This window comes from Rhineura floridana, chromosome 2, assembly GCF_030035675.1.
Source record: "Rhineura floridana isolate rRhiFlo1 chromosome 2, rRhiFlo1.hap2, whole genome shotgun sequence".
NCBI lineage: Eukaryota > Metazoa > Chordata > Lepidosauria > Squamata > Rhineuridae > Rhineura > Rhineura floridana.
The window spans coordinates 1,214,098-1,230,230 of NC_084481.1; the positions used below are offsets into that span (position 1 = coordinate 1,214,098).

At 40.6% G+C, this 16,133-nt stretch overlaps 1 protein-coding gene across 1 annotated transcript in view; it reads right to left on the reverse strand.

The window, feature by feature from the left end:
• SETDB2 (SET domain bifurcated histone lysine methyltransferase 2) overlaps positions 1 to 16,133 on the reverse strand; it is a 130,886-nt gene that overhangs the window by 27,561 nt on the left and 87,192 nt on the right. Inside the window, exons 16-18 of the mRNA XM_061607501.1 lie at positions 11,548 to 11,681; positions 9,074 to 9,181; positions 2,180 to 2,313 (exon numbers count right to left, since the gene is read on the reverse strand). Coding sequence (XP_061463485.1) covers positions 2,180 to 2,313; positions 9,074 to 9,181; positions 11,548 to 11,681 — 376 coding nt within the window. The remainder of the gene's footprint in view (positions 1 to 2,179; positions 2,314 to 9,073; positions 9,182 to 11,547; positions 11,682 to 16,133) is intronic.

The following is a 16,133-nucleotide window of genomic DNA, read 5'->3' on the forward strand; positions in this document are numbered from 1 at the left end:
TTGTTCCCCTTCTTCCTTTTCTGAGTCTGATGCGGCAGATGACGGGGGAGTGCCCTCCCACCAGGAGCCTGGGCTGAGGGAAAGGCAGTCAGGTGGGAACCCAGAGCTGGAGCATCTTTTGCGTTTATCTTTGTGTGGTTTAGGCTTCTGTAAGGAGCCCCTTCTTTTACTCTTCCCGCTTTCTCTAACTGGGCTGGCCTCCCAGGAGGAGGAAAAGGAGGAGAAGAAATCATGGCAGCATGCCCTGGAGTGCTTGGAGCCTTTCTTCCTATGTGCACAGGCCCAACGCCTGGCTAAGGAAGCCCCTGCCTCCTTCATCATGGCCTTGTTAAGCCAGGCCAGCACAGCCGAAGAGGTAGAGGGCTTATCTAGATGGTGAGATTTGGCATACTTTTTTTTCCCCTGCCGGAGCCACATGTGCATCTTCCCCTTCCTCTGGCTAAGTAGAAGGGAGCGGAGAAAACGAAACTATTTCAGGCGGGGAGTCTAGCATGCTTCCCACCACTGAGCCGAGGGTGACTAATGGATTGCTTAACTGAGATGTAGATTCTTCCCCACTCAGGGACTCATCTTCCTCTGCAGAGGCAAGAGAAGGGCTGTCTCTTCCCCCAGGCGCAGTTAAAATCCCAGCTGAAGAGGGAAAAAGGCAGGGGCTGAAGTTGCCCCCCCCATTAGAAAAAGAAAGCTTAGCGGCTTCACCTGAGAACAATGGGCAAGGAGGCCAACCACGCTTAGCGGAGGCCTGTTGCCCCAAGGGAGGTGTGAATCAACAAAAATGCCTTGGATAGCGTAAGACCAATCTCTGCTCCTCCAAGGTCTTAAAATGCTCCTGAAAGCTTCCTTCTCCTTGGGACCGTGAAAGAGCGTTCGATAAAGGACAGCAGGGGGAGGCATGAGACAGATCCCGCCCTTCCAGCGCCTCTTCAGAAAGAACAATCCCTCTCTTCCTTCCTCCAATCTGGCTATTCAGTGGGGGCGGGAAGTGACAGAATAGAAGCAGAAGTCTGTGCGCTTTGGCTGCAGATGATGATGATAAACTCTCTGAGAAGAGCAGAAAAAATAGCTAAAGTGTTCCAGAATCCCTTATGGGGACCCAAGAGAAATAGGTTAACTCTGTTGCTCACTGAAGGCAGAGTCAAAAACTGGAGAACGGGAGATGGTTCCTCCCCTTTCAGCCGGCCATCAGGTAAATTTTTGTGTTATAGTGTTGACCCTGCCTCCAGGAGTGTTAACCCATTCCTGTCTGCTCCACTCCTCCGCTGACCAAGAATGCACAAGGTTTGGGAGCCTGCTCCAAGCATAGAAATTATAATTCACTAAATTGGCTATTGCAACAAAATAGTTTCCAAAATCTGTTTCACAGAAGACTAAGGGGGTAAGGCTCAAGAGACAGAAAAACAGAAGGAGGGAAAAAAAGGTTGAAGACCGAAAGAGTAAAGATGGAAAGCTAAACAAAGGGAAAAAGGACAATATTCAGGGGAAATATAGGAATGGAATTCAATAGGAGGGAGTGGAAAGGAAAGAGTCAGGGCGGAAAAAGCAGAGCAGTGAGGCGAATTCGGGTGGTGAGACAATAGATAAGAAGTCTGAGAGGAAAGAGATCTTAGGAAGGAAAAATGAGAAAATAAATGGTGGAGGGAAGCAAGAAGACCAGATCACAGATAATGAAGCTACAGGACATGCAGGAGCAGGCTGCACTGAGCAACAATTCCCAAGGTTGTAGCCAGTTGTGTTCTTCCACTGATGGAAGGCTCTTTGAATTCAGCAGAAGCTACTGTGAAAAGAAAGGGGGACAATTTTTGCAGCTTCCTCCTCCTTTCTGCAACCCCGTGTCCTGCAAAATCTGCTCCAAAGGGTTGGATAGTTTCTTAATACATCATGCCTACAATTAACAAACGTTAGGGCTAAGATTTTTATGGATCTTTGGGAACAGCATGAGAGGTACTGATGGGGGGCTACAGGACAAAGGGGAAATTTGTAACACACCTTTTCTGTTCGTGGAGGCCTTTGATCAGTGGAGGGATTAATTGAATACAAACATATTATCTGGCCATTTAGACAAAGCCCTTTTACCACAGTACAGTGGACGTTTTCTCTGAACCACCCAAATAACAGTTCCAAAACAAAAGATAAATGGAGTAGGGCTTCTACAAATTTTAGAAAATATTTTGTTAAATACCGGTAAATGCCTTGCATTTCATCTGTTTCTATTGCGGCATCATCACACAGAGCGCAGAAATAATGGTAACTTCTGCGACAGTGTTTTATCTCGCAACCAACAGTGGCTCCTTTCTTGCGACAGAAATTGCATATCTGAAACAAAAGGGATTGTGAGTCTTTAAGCAAATTGTATCATATTGGGTTGGTTCGGATGTTAACAATCCTAGCTTTCTAAACCAGTTTAGGAATCTTGGAATGAGCATCAGTCCCACTCCTCCTTTGCCCCTCATCTCTGCACCCCCCATGCACACTGGCTTTACTGCTGTGTTCCTGGTTAAGCAGAGTCACATGCTCCCTTTCTGGAAGTAATGGGGAACCAGCTTAACAGCTAGGATTTTATTGTTGTCATGATAGCCTACTTAGTAAACCAACATTATGCCAGAGTTTTACTGTGGTTCAGTTGACACAGTGTAAGTGGTAAGATAGGTGGGGCAAAGTGTTTGAACCATGATGTCCATATAGTTAAAGTTGTGCTTAACTGTTACTTCTGATTAGAAGATCTCTGGCTGGATTTCCATTTCAAAATGGGGGGAAACCCTCAAAGATGCTGCTGTGTAGAGATGTTTCAACCGATGAAGCTGAAATATTTCATTGTACAATTTGGCACCCAAAGGCCGCCTTTGGTTTTTTCCTGCAAATTGTTTTCTTATTGCCTCTAGCCTTTTTACTCTGAGCCAGTGTTTCCCAAACTTTATTTATTTATTTATTTATTTTTGTTGGACTACAGTTCCCATCATTCCTGACCATTGGCCATGCTGGCTGGGGCTGATGGGAGTTGTAGTCCAGCAACAAAAAAATAAATAAAGAAGTCTGGGAAACACTGCTCTAAGCTACTAAATATTTGCCTAGATTTGTTTATCTGGGATACAAATTATTTTGGGAAGTGATGTCATTTTTACTGCTTTCATTTTCTTTAACCATGATAAGTTAAAGACCTGCAATTCCTGACTATCTTGGGCAATGCTTTTCTTCAGTTGGATTCAATTAAGTGGTTATGGTCACGCATAGATACTTCTGCGGTCCTTAATCCATGAAAACTGGGTAGTTTCTTAATGCATCATACCTACAATTAACAAAAGTTAGGGGTAAGATTTCTGACTGATTATTCTTCATCTTGAAGAGATAGGATTTCCATATATTTCCAATTTATTCTGAATTTCCCTGAGAGAGGAATAAGGCAACATCATAATCAGATAATTTGATTTTATGGATCTCATAGTTGCCAGCTTTTTTATCAATTCTATTATGCTTGCATATTTAAAAAGGATCAAGTGAGAGGGCAAAGAGCAGGTATGAAAAAGGGCACTCCTGCCTTTTCCTCAAAATGAGATAGTCCAGACCCTTTTTTTCTACCCTTGGGTGTGCTTGATTTATCTTATATAAAAATCCTACTTAATTTTATAAAAAGTTATTCCAGCTACTCAAAGTTTTCTAATGGATCAGTGATGGTCCATTTCCTCTCTCTGTGTATATGAAGTATATAATGGGCTGAATCTGAAATTTTCTTGCAGGTATTAAGTTGGTTAGATCTTTGGGGTTTTTTGGTATGAACTGACAATTTTGTTTAATCTCTGGGGTAAAATTAAGATTTTGGCATCGTTATAGCTCCTTCTAGTACTGATATTAAATAGCCTGGTACCTATCACGTTGTCTACTCAATAATAAAAGTAATGGTTTCTGAATATTGGAGGGACTCCCCAGGTATGCATAAGTATAATTGTTCATAATTTAAAGGCAAAAAAAAGTAAAAACTCAAAAAACAAATGGCCCAAGAAGGACCTATGAAATGCTATCAGTTTCAGTTGTGGGGAGGGGGAAGGAAGAAAATGGAGTGGGGGATGGAACTGGTCTGGTTGAGCCCCCAACAGTTTATAAGGTTCACTGGGGTCATCTCAGGCAACGCAGGAGACTCCCTGCATTTGTTAGTCTGTAAATTAAAGGGGGGAGAAGGACAAAAAAATGACCCAACAAAGACCGAGTAATGTTCAATGGCATCCAGAACCCATGGAGCTGGGCATCCACGGAAAAAAATTATCTTGGAGTGGGGAACATTGGGTTGGTTGTAATATATTCTTTTTCCAACACACTGTATAAGGAAGTTCTTCAGAACCCCATCTTGTTACACAACAAAGAAGCACTCCAGTTTAGATCCCTACATAAATACAGTGGTGAAAGATTTCTGGAGGGTGGAGAAAAAGTATTTTCCCCTTCCCCATCCCCTTCTGAGAGCCCCAAATAGTATTATTTATTTATTTATTTATTTAAAACATTTCTATGCCACTCTATCTTCGAAGAAGCTCAGAGCGGCGAACAATTCCGTGATAAAAAATACAATGTAAAAACAGTAGCAGCTAAGAATACCCATTTAAAACAACGTTAGATAGTAAGCCCTATACAATAAAATGATCCTAATCATCTCATAGGTAAAAGATTTCCTAATCCTTAATCCAGGTTAAAAGCAAGACAAAAAAGATATGTTTTAACCTGGCGACGAAATGCAGGGAGTGAGGAGGTTAACCGTGCCTCTATAGGCAGGGAGTTCCAGAGTCTCGGGGCGATAACTGAGTACTCCTGTTCAGGGATGGGTAGATATTTTATAAAGTGCTTAATCAAAATATTTAAGTGGCATACATAAGACAGTAAAAAGGTTATCAATAACATACAGATAAAAATCAGCAGAAATTTAAAACAAGTATACATAAATGATTTGTCTGGATATGCTTGCTGAAATAAAAACATTGAACATTGTCTAAAACAGTATAATGAAGGTGCCTGCCTAACATTAGTAGCTAAGCGCTCCAAAGCATAAGTGCTTTGGCACAATGAAAGATAAGACAGGTCCTCGGAGATAGAACATTTTGTTGTGGTCCTGACCTGTCTTGATTTAATAGTATAACTGGCCTATATGGTCCCAAATTAGTTGGAAGGTTTCAGTATTACCATTATTCTGGCAATGCATCAAGTACAAGGTGTTTTTATAAAGCATAGAATTAAACAGTGTTGTAAGACATGGGATTAAAGTATTTTTGAATTATTCATAAAATTATCCGAAGAAACCATCTGGCCCAGGAATTTGCATGAATTTCGAGTTTTAATTTCATTCCCTCTGTTACAGATTGTTCTTATGTTCATCTGACAGTATGGGAATGCATGCCCTATTTACATCAGAGGAAGACAGCTTTTGACAGAATTTCTGAGTTCTCAGTCAATCAGTTTATTACAGTCAATAGATGAGAGATAAAATAGACATCCAGTACACCAGAATCTCAAAACAAAAGAGATTCAGAAGTGTGAGATAAAAAGAACTATATAGGACTACAGTAATCTTGGGTTGGTCCCTGAAGACAGCTGATTATTAACTGCTTCGAGTGCCTGATGTAAAATTTGATTATTACATAATTTGATCAGTTTAGCCCTTTACTTGCTACTTTGTACTCAAGCTAGCATTTACTTTGAGGCTCATATCTGACTCACACTCACATAAAAGGAAGTTTTTTGTGGTGGTATGTTTATCAAAGGCATCTATCTTATTGCAAGTCATTGTCATTTTATGACCACAGAGGGGGTCTTCTGGTTATTGTTCCAAATATACATAATGAGCATACATAAATAGAAAATTAAAAATATTGTAAATCTACACATTTAGCAAATATGCAAAGATTCATCAGTATTACCATATCTTCATGTGCATCTATGACACAACACGACTTGGTTTTTAAAGTTGGTGAGAAAAGACCAGAGATCCCAAATATAATTATAATGATCTCCCTCTCTGGAGCTATTTAGATCTACTCTGTCTGTATTTAGGTTTAACCTACCCTCATAAGTGAACCATTAGAACTGAACCAAAGATTTCACAGCACAATCTTATTATTTATTATTATTTATTTATTACATTTATACCCTGCCTTTCTTTTCATGAAACCCAAGGCGGCTTACATACGGTTGGTTCCCAGGCGGTCTCCCATCCAGACACTGACCAGACCTGACCCTGCTGAGCTTCAGCAGGGAGCTGGCCTCACGTGCCTTCAGACCATAGCCTGGGTCCTAACTATGTTTATTCAGAAGTAAGTCCTACTGAAGTCAATAGAGCTTACCCTCTGGTAAGTGAGGTTAGGACTGTAGCCTAACTTTCTCTAATAATTACTAACCATTTGTTACGATTTACACTATAGAGAAACATGTAGTTTATCATTAAAAAAAAATGTTGTGGGTCTAAGTTCTAAGCTAATTGCTTGGTTAGTCTGGGCCTCTCCCCCCTTCTTTTTTGTATTTATAGTTTCTTTAATTTAAAAATCTGTGGTCACAGCCATTATGGCATCCCCATACTATCGCATTTAACAAGTAAGGAGGCAGGTTTTCACTGAAGTAATCAGTAAGTTGTCTCCTGATCATATCCCATAAATTAAGTTTGTAGTAGTAAAACACTTAGTAAGTAGTAAAGCAGCAACACCTGCAGCAAGTAGCAGAGGCTGTAACTTCTAAGCTGGGGTAACAGGCTTTTTATTTTCTTGTATCCCCCTAACCCTGGGACATCTGCCCCTGCTGAGGACTAGTGGCACTTTAAGTGCAGTGGAACTTTTCTCTCAGCTCAAGAGTGCAGGTGAAGGGAGATAATGCTAACCCTGATTTCCAGACCAGCAACACTTGAGCCAGCTCTGGGCACTTCCTTGGAGAGCTCTGGCTGGCATTTGGGACAGGGATAAAAGGACGTGCAGCTGGGAACCTTTTCCTAACAGCAGCAGCAGCAACTACTAGGAGCCGACATGGATTTATGAAGAACAAATCCTGCCAAACTAATCTTATCTCATATTTTGATCGGGTAACCTCCCTTGTGGCCATAATATATCTTGACTTCAGCAAAGCTTTTGACAAAGTGCCCCATGATATTCTGATTAGCAAGCTAGCTAAATGTGGGCTGGATGGAACAACTATCAGGTGGATCCACAGTTGGCTCCAGAATCGTACTCAAAGAGTGTTTCTCAATGGTTCCTTCTCAAACTGGGCGGAAGTAATGAGTGAGGTACCACAGGACTCAGTCCTGAGCCCAGTGCTCTTCAACATTTTTATTAAAAACTTGGATGAGGAGGTATAGAGCATGCTTATCAAATTTGCAGATGATACAAAATTGAGGAGCACAGCTAATACTGTGGAAGACAAATAAAATTCAAAGGGACCTTCATGGGCTGGAGCATTGGGTTGAAAACAACAGAAAGAAATTCAACAGAGATAAATGCAAAGTTCTACACTTAGGAAAAAGAAACCAAATGCAGTTATAAGATGGGGGATATGTGGCTCAGCAATACGACATGTGAGAAGGATCTTGGAATTGCTGTTGATCACAAGCTGAATGTGAGCCAACAGTATGGTGTATCTGCAAAAAAGGCAAATGCTATATTAGGCTGCACTAACAGAAGTACAGCTTCCAAATCGCGTGAAGTATTAGTTCCCCTCTATTCAGCACTGGTTAGGCCTCATCTTGAGTACTGCATCCAGTTCTGGTCTCCGCACTTCAAGAAGGATGCAGACAAACTGGAACAGGTTCAGAGGAGGGCAACAAGGATGGTCAGGGGACTGGAAACAAAGCCCTATGAGGAGAGACTGCAAGAACTTGGCACCTTTAGTGTGGAGAAGAGAAGACTGAGGGGAGATATGATAGTACTCTTCAAGTACATGAAAGGTTGTCACACAGAGGAGGGCCGGGATCTCTTCTCCATCGTCCCAGAGTGCAGGACACGGAATAATGGACTGAAGTTGCAAGAAGCCAGATTTCGACTGAACATCAGGAAAAATGTCCTAACTGTTAGAGCCATACGACAATGGAACCAATTACCTAGAGAGGTAGTGGGCTCTCCGATACTGGAGGCCTTCAAGAGGCAGCTGGACCGCCATCTGTTGGGAATGCTTTGATTTGGATTCCTGCATTGAGCAGGGGGCTGGACTTGATGGCCTTGTAGGCCCCGTCCAACTCTACTATTCTATGATCTATGAACTAGCAGAGGCTGTAACTTTTGAGCTGGAGTGACAGACTATTTTCTTGTATTTTTGTATCAGAATGTTAATTATGTTTGTCATTAATTGATATGTTTTAATTGTTTTATTATGACTTTAAATATAATGTTCACGTATTCAAGTTGAATTATTTGTTGGAGTTATTTTTTAAAATATTTAGTATTTGATTGTGAAAGATGTAGTTATTTGTATTTTTGTTCTGTTGTGAGCTGCTTTGAATATATATATATATATATATATATATATATATATACACACACACACACATATATAAGTAGCATTATTATTATTAATAATAGTAATAATTTAATTTGAATTGGAAATTTCATTGGCAATAAAAACTACAGTTAGATTGCACACAATCTCATGATGTTAACATACACTATATATGGGAATATTTCTGGCAGACCTAGAAGAAACAGCTCTGATTCCGTTCCCAAGAACTAAGGTGGTGCCAGCAATCAATAAACTGACGCATCTTCATTCTTTTTTTCCAGGGAAGTAACTGAGAGGCTCTTTAGTGTATGGCTGTGCCTCAATTTGTCAGGTGCACCAGGGATGCTTTGAAGTCAAAACCAGAAATTTAGCCAAGATTACTGCTTCTCCCTTTGATCTGGTGAGGAAGCATAGTTGCCAAACCAAGTATTTCATTGTTATTACCATGGAAGGTTTTTTGGAGGAACATCATATCCAGATGTTCTTTTCCCAAAACATTTGCCATATGTCTCTTAATTGGAGACCCCCTGACCCTTAACATCAAAACAAATAATTCTGACTTAGTTCTGCAAAATCTGCTGTTATATATATTTAACTATAAAAATGTAAAGGGTTGGCATCTCACCAGCCTCTTTCCTCTTTTTATTTCATTCATTACTGAAGCCACATCAAACCTTATATCAAGATTCTCAGGGTTATGTTCTTCAGATTCCACAAATCCCGAGGAATATAACTAAAAATAAAAAAACAGAAATAATACAAGAATTAAAAATCAAGCCAGCAAATATCAAAATGAAGCAATAACAGCAGCAAGGGTTGGCTGGGAATCTAATCCATTGTTTTCTCATAGACCTGCACAATGTTAGTTTCTTCTGTGCGTTTACTCATCCATAATTAACAACCATTCTGAACTATGCATATAATTGCACTTTATTTTAACTTCTGTTATTCCATACTGAACTTAAGACCTCTTGTTGTTCCATCCTCCTAAAAGGAGGAAGAACTGAAGAAGTGATGTAGTGGAATACAAAAAGATAGTCAAGCCGGCTCAGAAAGCTGGCTTTTACTTATCCGTCCTCTGGACTCCATGGCTAATCTGTAATTTAAAGGTAGAAGCAGCCATATTATACATAACCATGCCCTATAGCTCCCTGCCTCTCTTTCCACAGCGTGTCTGGAAAATAAACAAACCATTCACTTTCAGCAGCTCAATGCTCCTTCCTCCCAGGGCTGTGGAGTTGGTACACCAAACCTTCAACTCCAACTCCGACTCCTCTATTTTTCTACTGTCTGACTCAGACTCCACCCAAAATTGCTTCTTTTCAATCAAAATTTATTTGGAAGTCGGAGCCGGTACATTTCTACCGACTCCAACTCCTCCCAAAATTGCTCCCGACTCCGACTCCACAGCCCTGCTTCCTCTATTTAAACTGTAGCAAGTTTCAAGCAATTTGAGATCTCTAAGATGCAATTTACCTCTTGGCTAGAACATCCATAACCACTGTGAGTGATGTATGGTTAAGCAGGTACTATGGATACCTACAGTTAGCACACCTATTGGTACTGGGGATACAACCCCCCCCCATATCTGAGCTACTTTATGAACATATTTAGTAAAATGCGCCTCCTAGTCTGATTTTTGTATCATTAAACATTTGATGGTAGAAAATAGATTATTGACCACTGATGACTAGTGGCTCCTCTAACCATTGGAATATTTGAGTAGGAGCCCTAGCTCAGTAGTAGAGATCTGCCTTTCATGCAGAAGGTCCCAGGTTCAATACCCAGCATCTCCAGGTAGGGCTGGGACAGTCTTCCAGTCTGAAACGCTGGCAAGCTGCTGCCAGTCAGTGTACACAATACTGAACTAGATGGACCAATGGTCTGACAGCATAAGGCAGCTTCCTAGGTTCCTCCGTAACATGCTACCTGCCTGGGAAGTGTCGTGGTAACCTCTTCTTCAGGCACTTGTACCCCAAATTGGGTTACTGTTCCTAAGAACAATGGTTCCCTTTGTGAGTAAGCAAGGCCTTATAAAAGAGCCTCCAATACCTTCCTTAGTATTATAGGAGAGACAACTTACTTTGAAGAAGAGCCATCAAAAACAACCATGAATATTACAACTCTATTTTATCTATCCTTAATACAGAAAATGCTTTCCCTAAAAATGATTAAAAGAGCATTGATCAGGTCTTACAATATAAGAGTATGTCTTACCAAGCCTAGGGGTCGATCTCTTGGACGCAGCCAAGGTTTTGATCACGAGCAACCCAGTCTAGGGTACTTGTATTTATACCTATTTTATGATGTCATACATCTATAGATAAAATGCATAATTTTACTAAAATGAATCTCAGGTTACCACTAAACTTTACTCAGTGGTCCTTTCAACTCATTCAGGAACAAGCCTCACTGAATGAGATGTTTAGCCTGCTGAACCATCAGAGCTCTTCCGGGTTGCGTGGTGAAACTAAGCAATGTATGCCTTGCCTTACAATGAAACATATACTTTCCCTAAATTACTGTCTTATACTAACAAGCTTGGATGGGTTCCTATTAAGTGACTATTGGATTCTAGTAGCATATCTTACACCATGAGCTACAAAAGCTACTTGGATTCTCTTATATGATTTCTATTCTTCAAAATGCATCTTCTGCCTCATAATATTGTGGCTAAGCGATTAATCGTCACTTCAAGTTCTGCCTTGCGGTTACTGCATAGAGCCTGCATCCTGTTTTACCTCTGAGAGCTAAACTAAAGGTTGACTCACTTCCTGGTACTTCTTATTGTGCTTTGAAGTGGCTTTTGGTACTTTGAGATACAGAGGTCAACTGCTGTGCACTGAGCCTGTCTATGCGTCTCATAACCACATTGATTGATCCAAAAGACCGTGCGATGTGCTTTTGGAATCTTCCAAAACTTGGGTGAGTGTTTGGCAAAATTACAATGGTTCCCTGGGGGAAATTCCTGTCTATCCAGGTCTGCATTCGAGTGCAGCTAACTGGATTTTCATAAAGTCCTGGAGAGATTCTAGCCGCTGTGAGCTCGTCCTCCCGTGACAGTAGGACCCATTGCAAACTTCACCAAACAAGCCTTACCAAACAATCTTGATGAACTGCAAGGTTTTGTCCTTCAGCAACATACATAATGGCACATTCTTCATCCTCTGGGCAAAATGCACATTGTCTTTTTACCATCTTCGCCATTATCCTAGTTTGCTTTGCAAAGTCACCTTAGAAAAAGAAGTTTAAAAATTAACACAACACACAACACCTCTGGATTCTAACTACATTTATATATAACTGCAATATACTCAAACTGTATCAGTAAACTTCTTTAAAACTCTTACATTGCTCCCAAAATGTAATGGAACCAGAGGCTTTTGATCCAGTGGAGGGATCCGTTGGCAGAAGGGAGAAAGATATTTCACTTGCAGCTCCCCCCACCAATGCTCCAGAGGGTCCCCCCACCCAACGCTCGAGAGCCAATTTTGGGCACAAAGAGCTGCAGGGTAAAATCAACAGTCAAAATCTCTCCCTGCCTTCTGCTGGTGAGAGCATCCCCTGAGCAGAACTCCACTTAGAGGATACCGCTACTGGCAGGAGCGAAGTCTGGATTCCAGCCAGTGAAGGAGATGGTCTACAAGATATACAATAAGAAAAAAAACCCACAAATCAAAATCTTAACTGCAACCACAGAATATCTGAGCAGAGTCTGAAATAGTTATAAATATACTAATAGATAACAAATACATTGGACAAGGAGAAAGGCAAGCAGGAAAGCAATATGCCATACACGTGAAATCCCACACATGATGGCTAAGGACCCCTTAAGCACCCTGGCCCCAAGCAATAGGCCCCTCGAAAATTATGAAGGAAAAATGGATTTCTTTCTATTCACACACAACAGGCATTAAAAGCAGGCCACTGTGTAGAGAAGCAGAAGGCAAGCTCACTTTGCTGCAAATTCCTGAGCATCTCTCTGTGCCAAGAATGGCTAAAGCATGACCGCAGATCATTAATTTGGCATTGCTAAGCCAATGCGTGCAATCTATTCATTAATTTTTTTTTTTACTATTTGATCTTGGGAAAGCAGATGATTAGAGTCCTGGTTTCGTATGGGAAAAGTCTTTATAACCTTATAATAGAAATCTTTATAAGTCTTTCGTAAGTCTTTATAATAGAAATCAAGGTGGAAATGAGATACTGATTTTTTATGATAGCATGATGTGTATAATTTTATTCCATAAATGTAATGTACACACGGGCCACCTCCTTCACCCCTCTGTGTTTAATGGAGAGTGGCTGGCTCAGATTTTCCCCTTTTCTTTTACTGTCTTCCCAAATCATTTTTATATTATGGGGTTTTCAGCTATTATATGGTGATTTAAAATTAATCTTTCTCAATAGTAACTTCATATAGAAATTTCCAGTCATTCTAAGGGGACCCAAAAGTTGGCTTTGCATCATTGTATTGTCTAAGGAACAGGCTGAAATGTCCTAAGACATGTTTCTGGCCAACTTGACTGATGCCATGAAAGAACATAGAGGGCTTTTTCGATTGTGGCTCCCACCCTCTGGAATTCCCTGCCATATGATCTTCGCCATGCCCCCTCCCTGGTAGGTTTCCGCCGAGCCTTAAAGACCTGGCTATTCAGGCAGGCCTACAGGATCTCCGGGGATTAGTTTTATCTTGTTATAGTTGGATGGTTTTTAGATTATTTGACTAAAGTTGGTTATATGTTGTATTCATTCTATTTATGTACGTTGCCTAGAGTGGCCGTTGACTCGGCCAGATAGGCGACTCAGAAATAAAATTTATTATTATTATTATATTGGTTTCAAACTGGTACAAAATCATCAGTATCAAGTGACAGCAGAATAATGGTAATATCAGTCAGGGGGACAAATAAACATCAATCTGGGAAGACAACAAGACAGTGATGGCAAGTATCTGTAAAAACCATGAATATACATGAATTCATTGTAATAAAACTATTATTTCAAGAGGGAAGAACTGTTACGAAGAACTTAGGGGATTGGTAAACTAATGTCACATGTGTATTCAATAAGCTATAAAGGATCTGTATAGACTGTACCTCTTTGCAGTCCCTCCTGGATACTTCCTGGATGTGTTCTGGGGGACTGACCTTGCATATGCTTGTAAGTTAATAAAGGCCTACCTTTTTGCTCTAAGCCTGCGTCATTGATTACTTAAAGGACCCCCAGCAAAGATCCCCCAGGAGAAAATAAAAATTTCTCCATCACACATACATCTTGGGAGCCCAGTTCTCTTCATAAAAATACTATTTTTATTATAACTTTTACAATACAGAAAACAAAAAACATAATACAACAAGGAAAAGGGAAATTAAACATGAGAAAGGATAAAGGAAAAATCCAACAAAATAAACTAGAATGGAGCTTTAGACTGATAAAGTAATTCAGGGTATGTAATGATGGACTATGACCTGGGAGACCAGGGTTTGAATCCCCACCTAGCCATGAAGCTCACTGGGTGACCTTGGGCCAGTCATTGCCTCTCAGCCTCATGAAAACCTATTCAGAGGGTTGCCATAAGTCAGAATCGACTTTAAAGCAGTACATTTACATTTATTTAATGACAACAAAATCTTCATTCACATGTGTTGCATCACACAACATGAAACAATGAAAAATTGCCTTTCACATGTTTCACATCAGACAACACTGGGTGAAAAGGTAGGTAGGTAAAAGGATTGGAAGTACTGAAGGCCAGAGGGATGGCTTCCGGTTCCGGCCTCAGTAAGACGCTTTCTTTTTCACCTTACCATCTCAGCTCCCTTAGTTTATAAATTACAATTCTCCTAACTCTACTAGCTTCAAGGCAGAAGAGTTAGTGTGAAGCCCAAAGTCTGGGCAGACACCCAAATACTGTAAAAACTATTCTCCAGCTCAAGGACTGTCGTAATCAAGATAACAAGCTGACTCCATAAGCAGAGCGCTTGCCAAACAGGAAACCTATGACTCACAGACCCAGAATAAACGAAATGCAGCTGGGCTTTAAACAACAGAGCTCACTTTAACAAAATATATAGGTCTATCCACATACCTGAGTGCTTAACTTTACTGCCAAAAGAATTGAACTCCGTTACACCTGTTCATCTTAAGGCTCGCATAGGTGATTATATAATGATCTTCACAAGAAAAAAATGTCAGGAGCTGGGCATTTCCCTGGGTGAAAGAAAAACCTCACCTGGAGTATCTCAAGCTAAGATAACCCAATTCTTCCCACCGAACTCAACTACTCTTCATCCCCCCCTTGTACCAACATGCAGTTTAAACGACCACTCCCAGCCGATAAATGCTCATGAGTGGTCTCTAGATCAACAACTATCTATTAATCCACTTAAGGAGGATACACATACCAAAAGCCTAGCCGAGGAACTACAGGATGCGGGCTTCAATTTTAATTGCAACCAAACCCAGAGGGAAGAGGAAATTCCCACAGACATACTAATTATAGACGCTCTAAATGAATCACAGGAATCCAGGACCTCACTTTTGGAGAACCATCCCCCAAATAAATCTTCAATTCATCACAATATGATAGGACTGAACCTCCCGTCGCTAGGCTGGGGCATGGCTGTAACAGACGAACTGAACTCGATAAAAGCCTTTCTTGCTGAAACAGCCTATTAATTACCTTGATTAAGTCTCTGGGACCTCTTTTGATAGAGGAAGCAGATCTCCCTGATCCCATTCAAGGAGTAAATAAAAAAAATCAGGGAACGTTCAACACAGAAGCCCTTATCAAAAGTCAAAAGCACAAAAACATCGCAATTGGCTACTCAAAGAGCAAAGAAAATGAAAAAACCGAAGAATATAAAGAACTTCAAGCCTGCTTCAACAAGAAAAATGAACTTTACATCCTTATTTACTAGAAGCCCCAACAAAAATTCTCCAAAATCAGAAGTATGACTGCAAAATAAAATCATCCACAAGAGCTAAGCTAAGTCCCCCTCCTGGGAAAGCCAAGCCTACAACAGAGCTTAGCTTAGAAATCACAGGCAATGGATCTAGTGTTCCTGATACAACCATACCTCCTGACACTCACAATTTCTGGGATAGGCACTACATCGTTTCGAACTGGAATCTACAACTGGCGAGAGACAAACTAGCAATCACTTTTTCACACACGTCACCGGAGCAACGGCTAGACACTTCACTAAAACAACATTTTGAATCCTGCCTTAGACTTTACGTTCTGAATATTCCATCCAAGAACTGCGTTAAACACGTGACTCATTTCTACTCGTACGCCTTTGAAAGACGCGTTATTTTCACTTTTCAATCGACATATATTGCCAAACGGATTTATAAAATTAAGGAAAATTTTCGCACCTGGGGTATTCAGATTCAAAGACATTTTATTAATAAGACCCTTCCCTTCCCGCTTTTTAACCAGCTCTCTTCACAACCTAAGAAAGAGAAATTCCGACCCCTGACAACCCCAAATAGACAGAGGCATCAGGAACACCTTATCTCCAATAATTCCCTACCTCAAGATCTATCACCGCCCTATGGGCAGGAAAACCTAGACCCTGAGGAACTTCTCCTTATGGAGTCTTATGACCACCTACCTAAATCAGAACAAGAAGGAATTATTAAAAGATTGACACATCTTATTCAAAGTTTAACAAAGA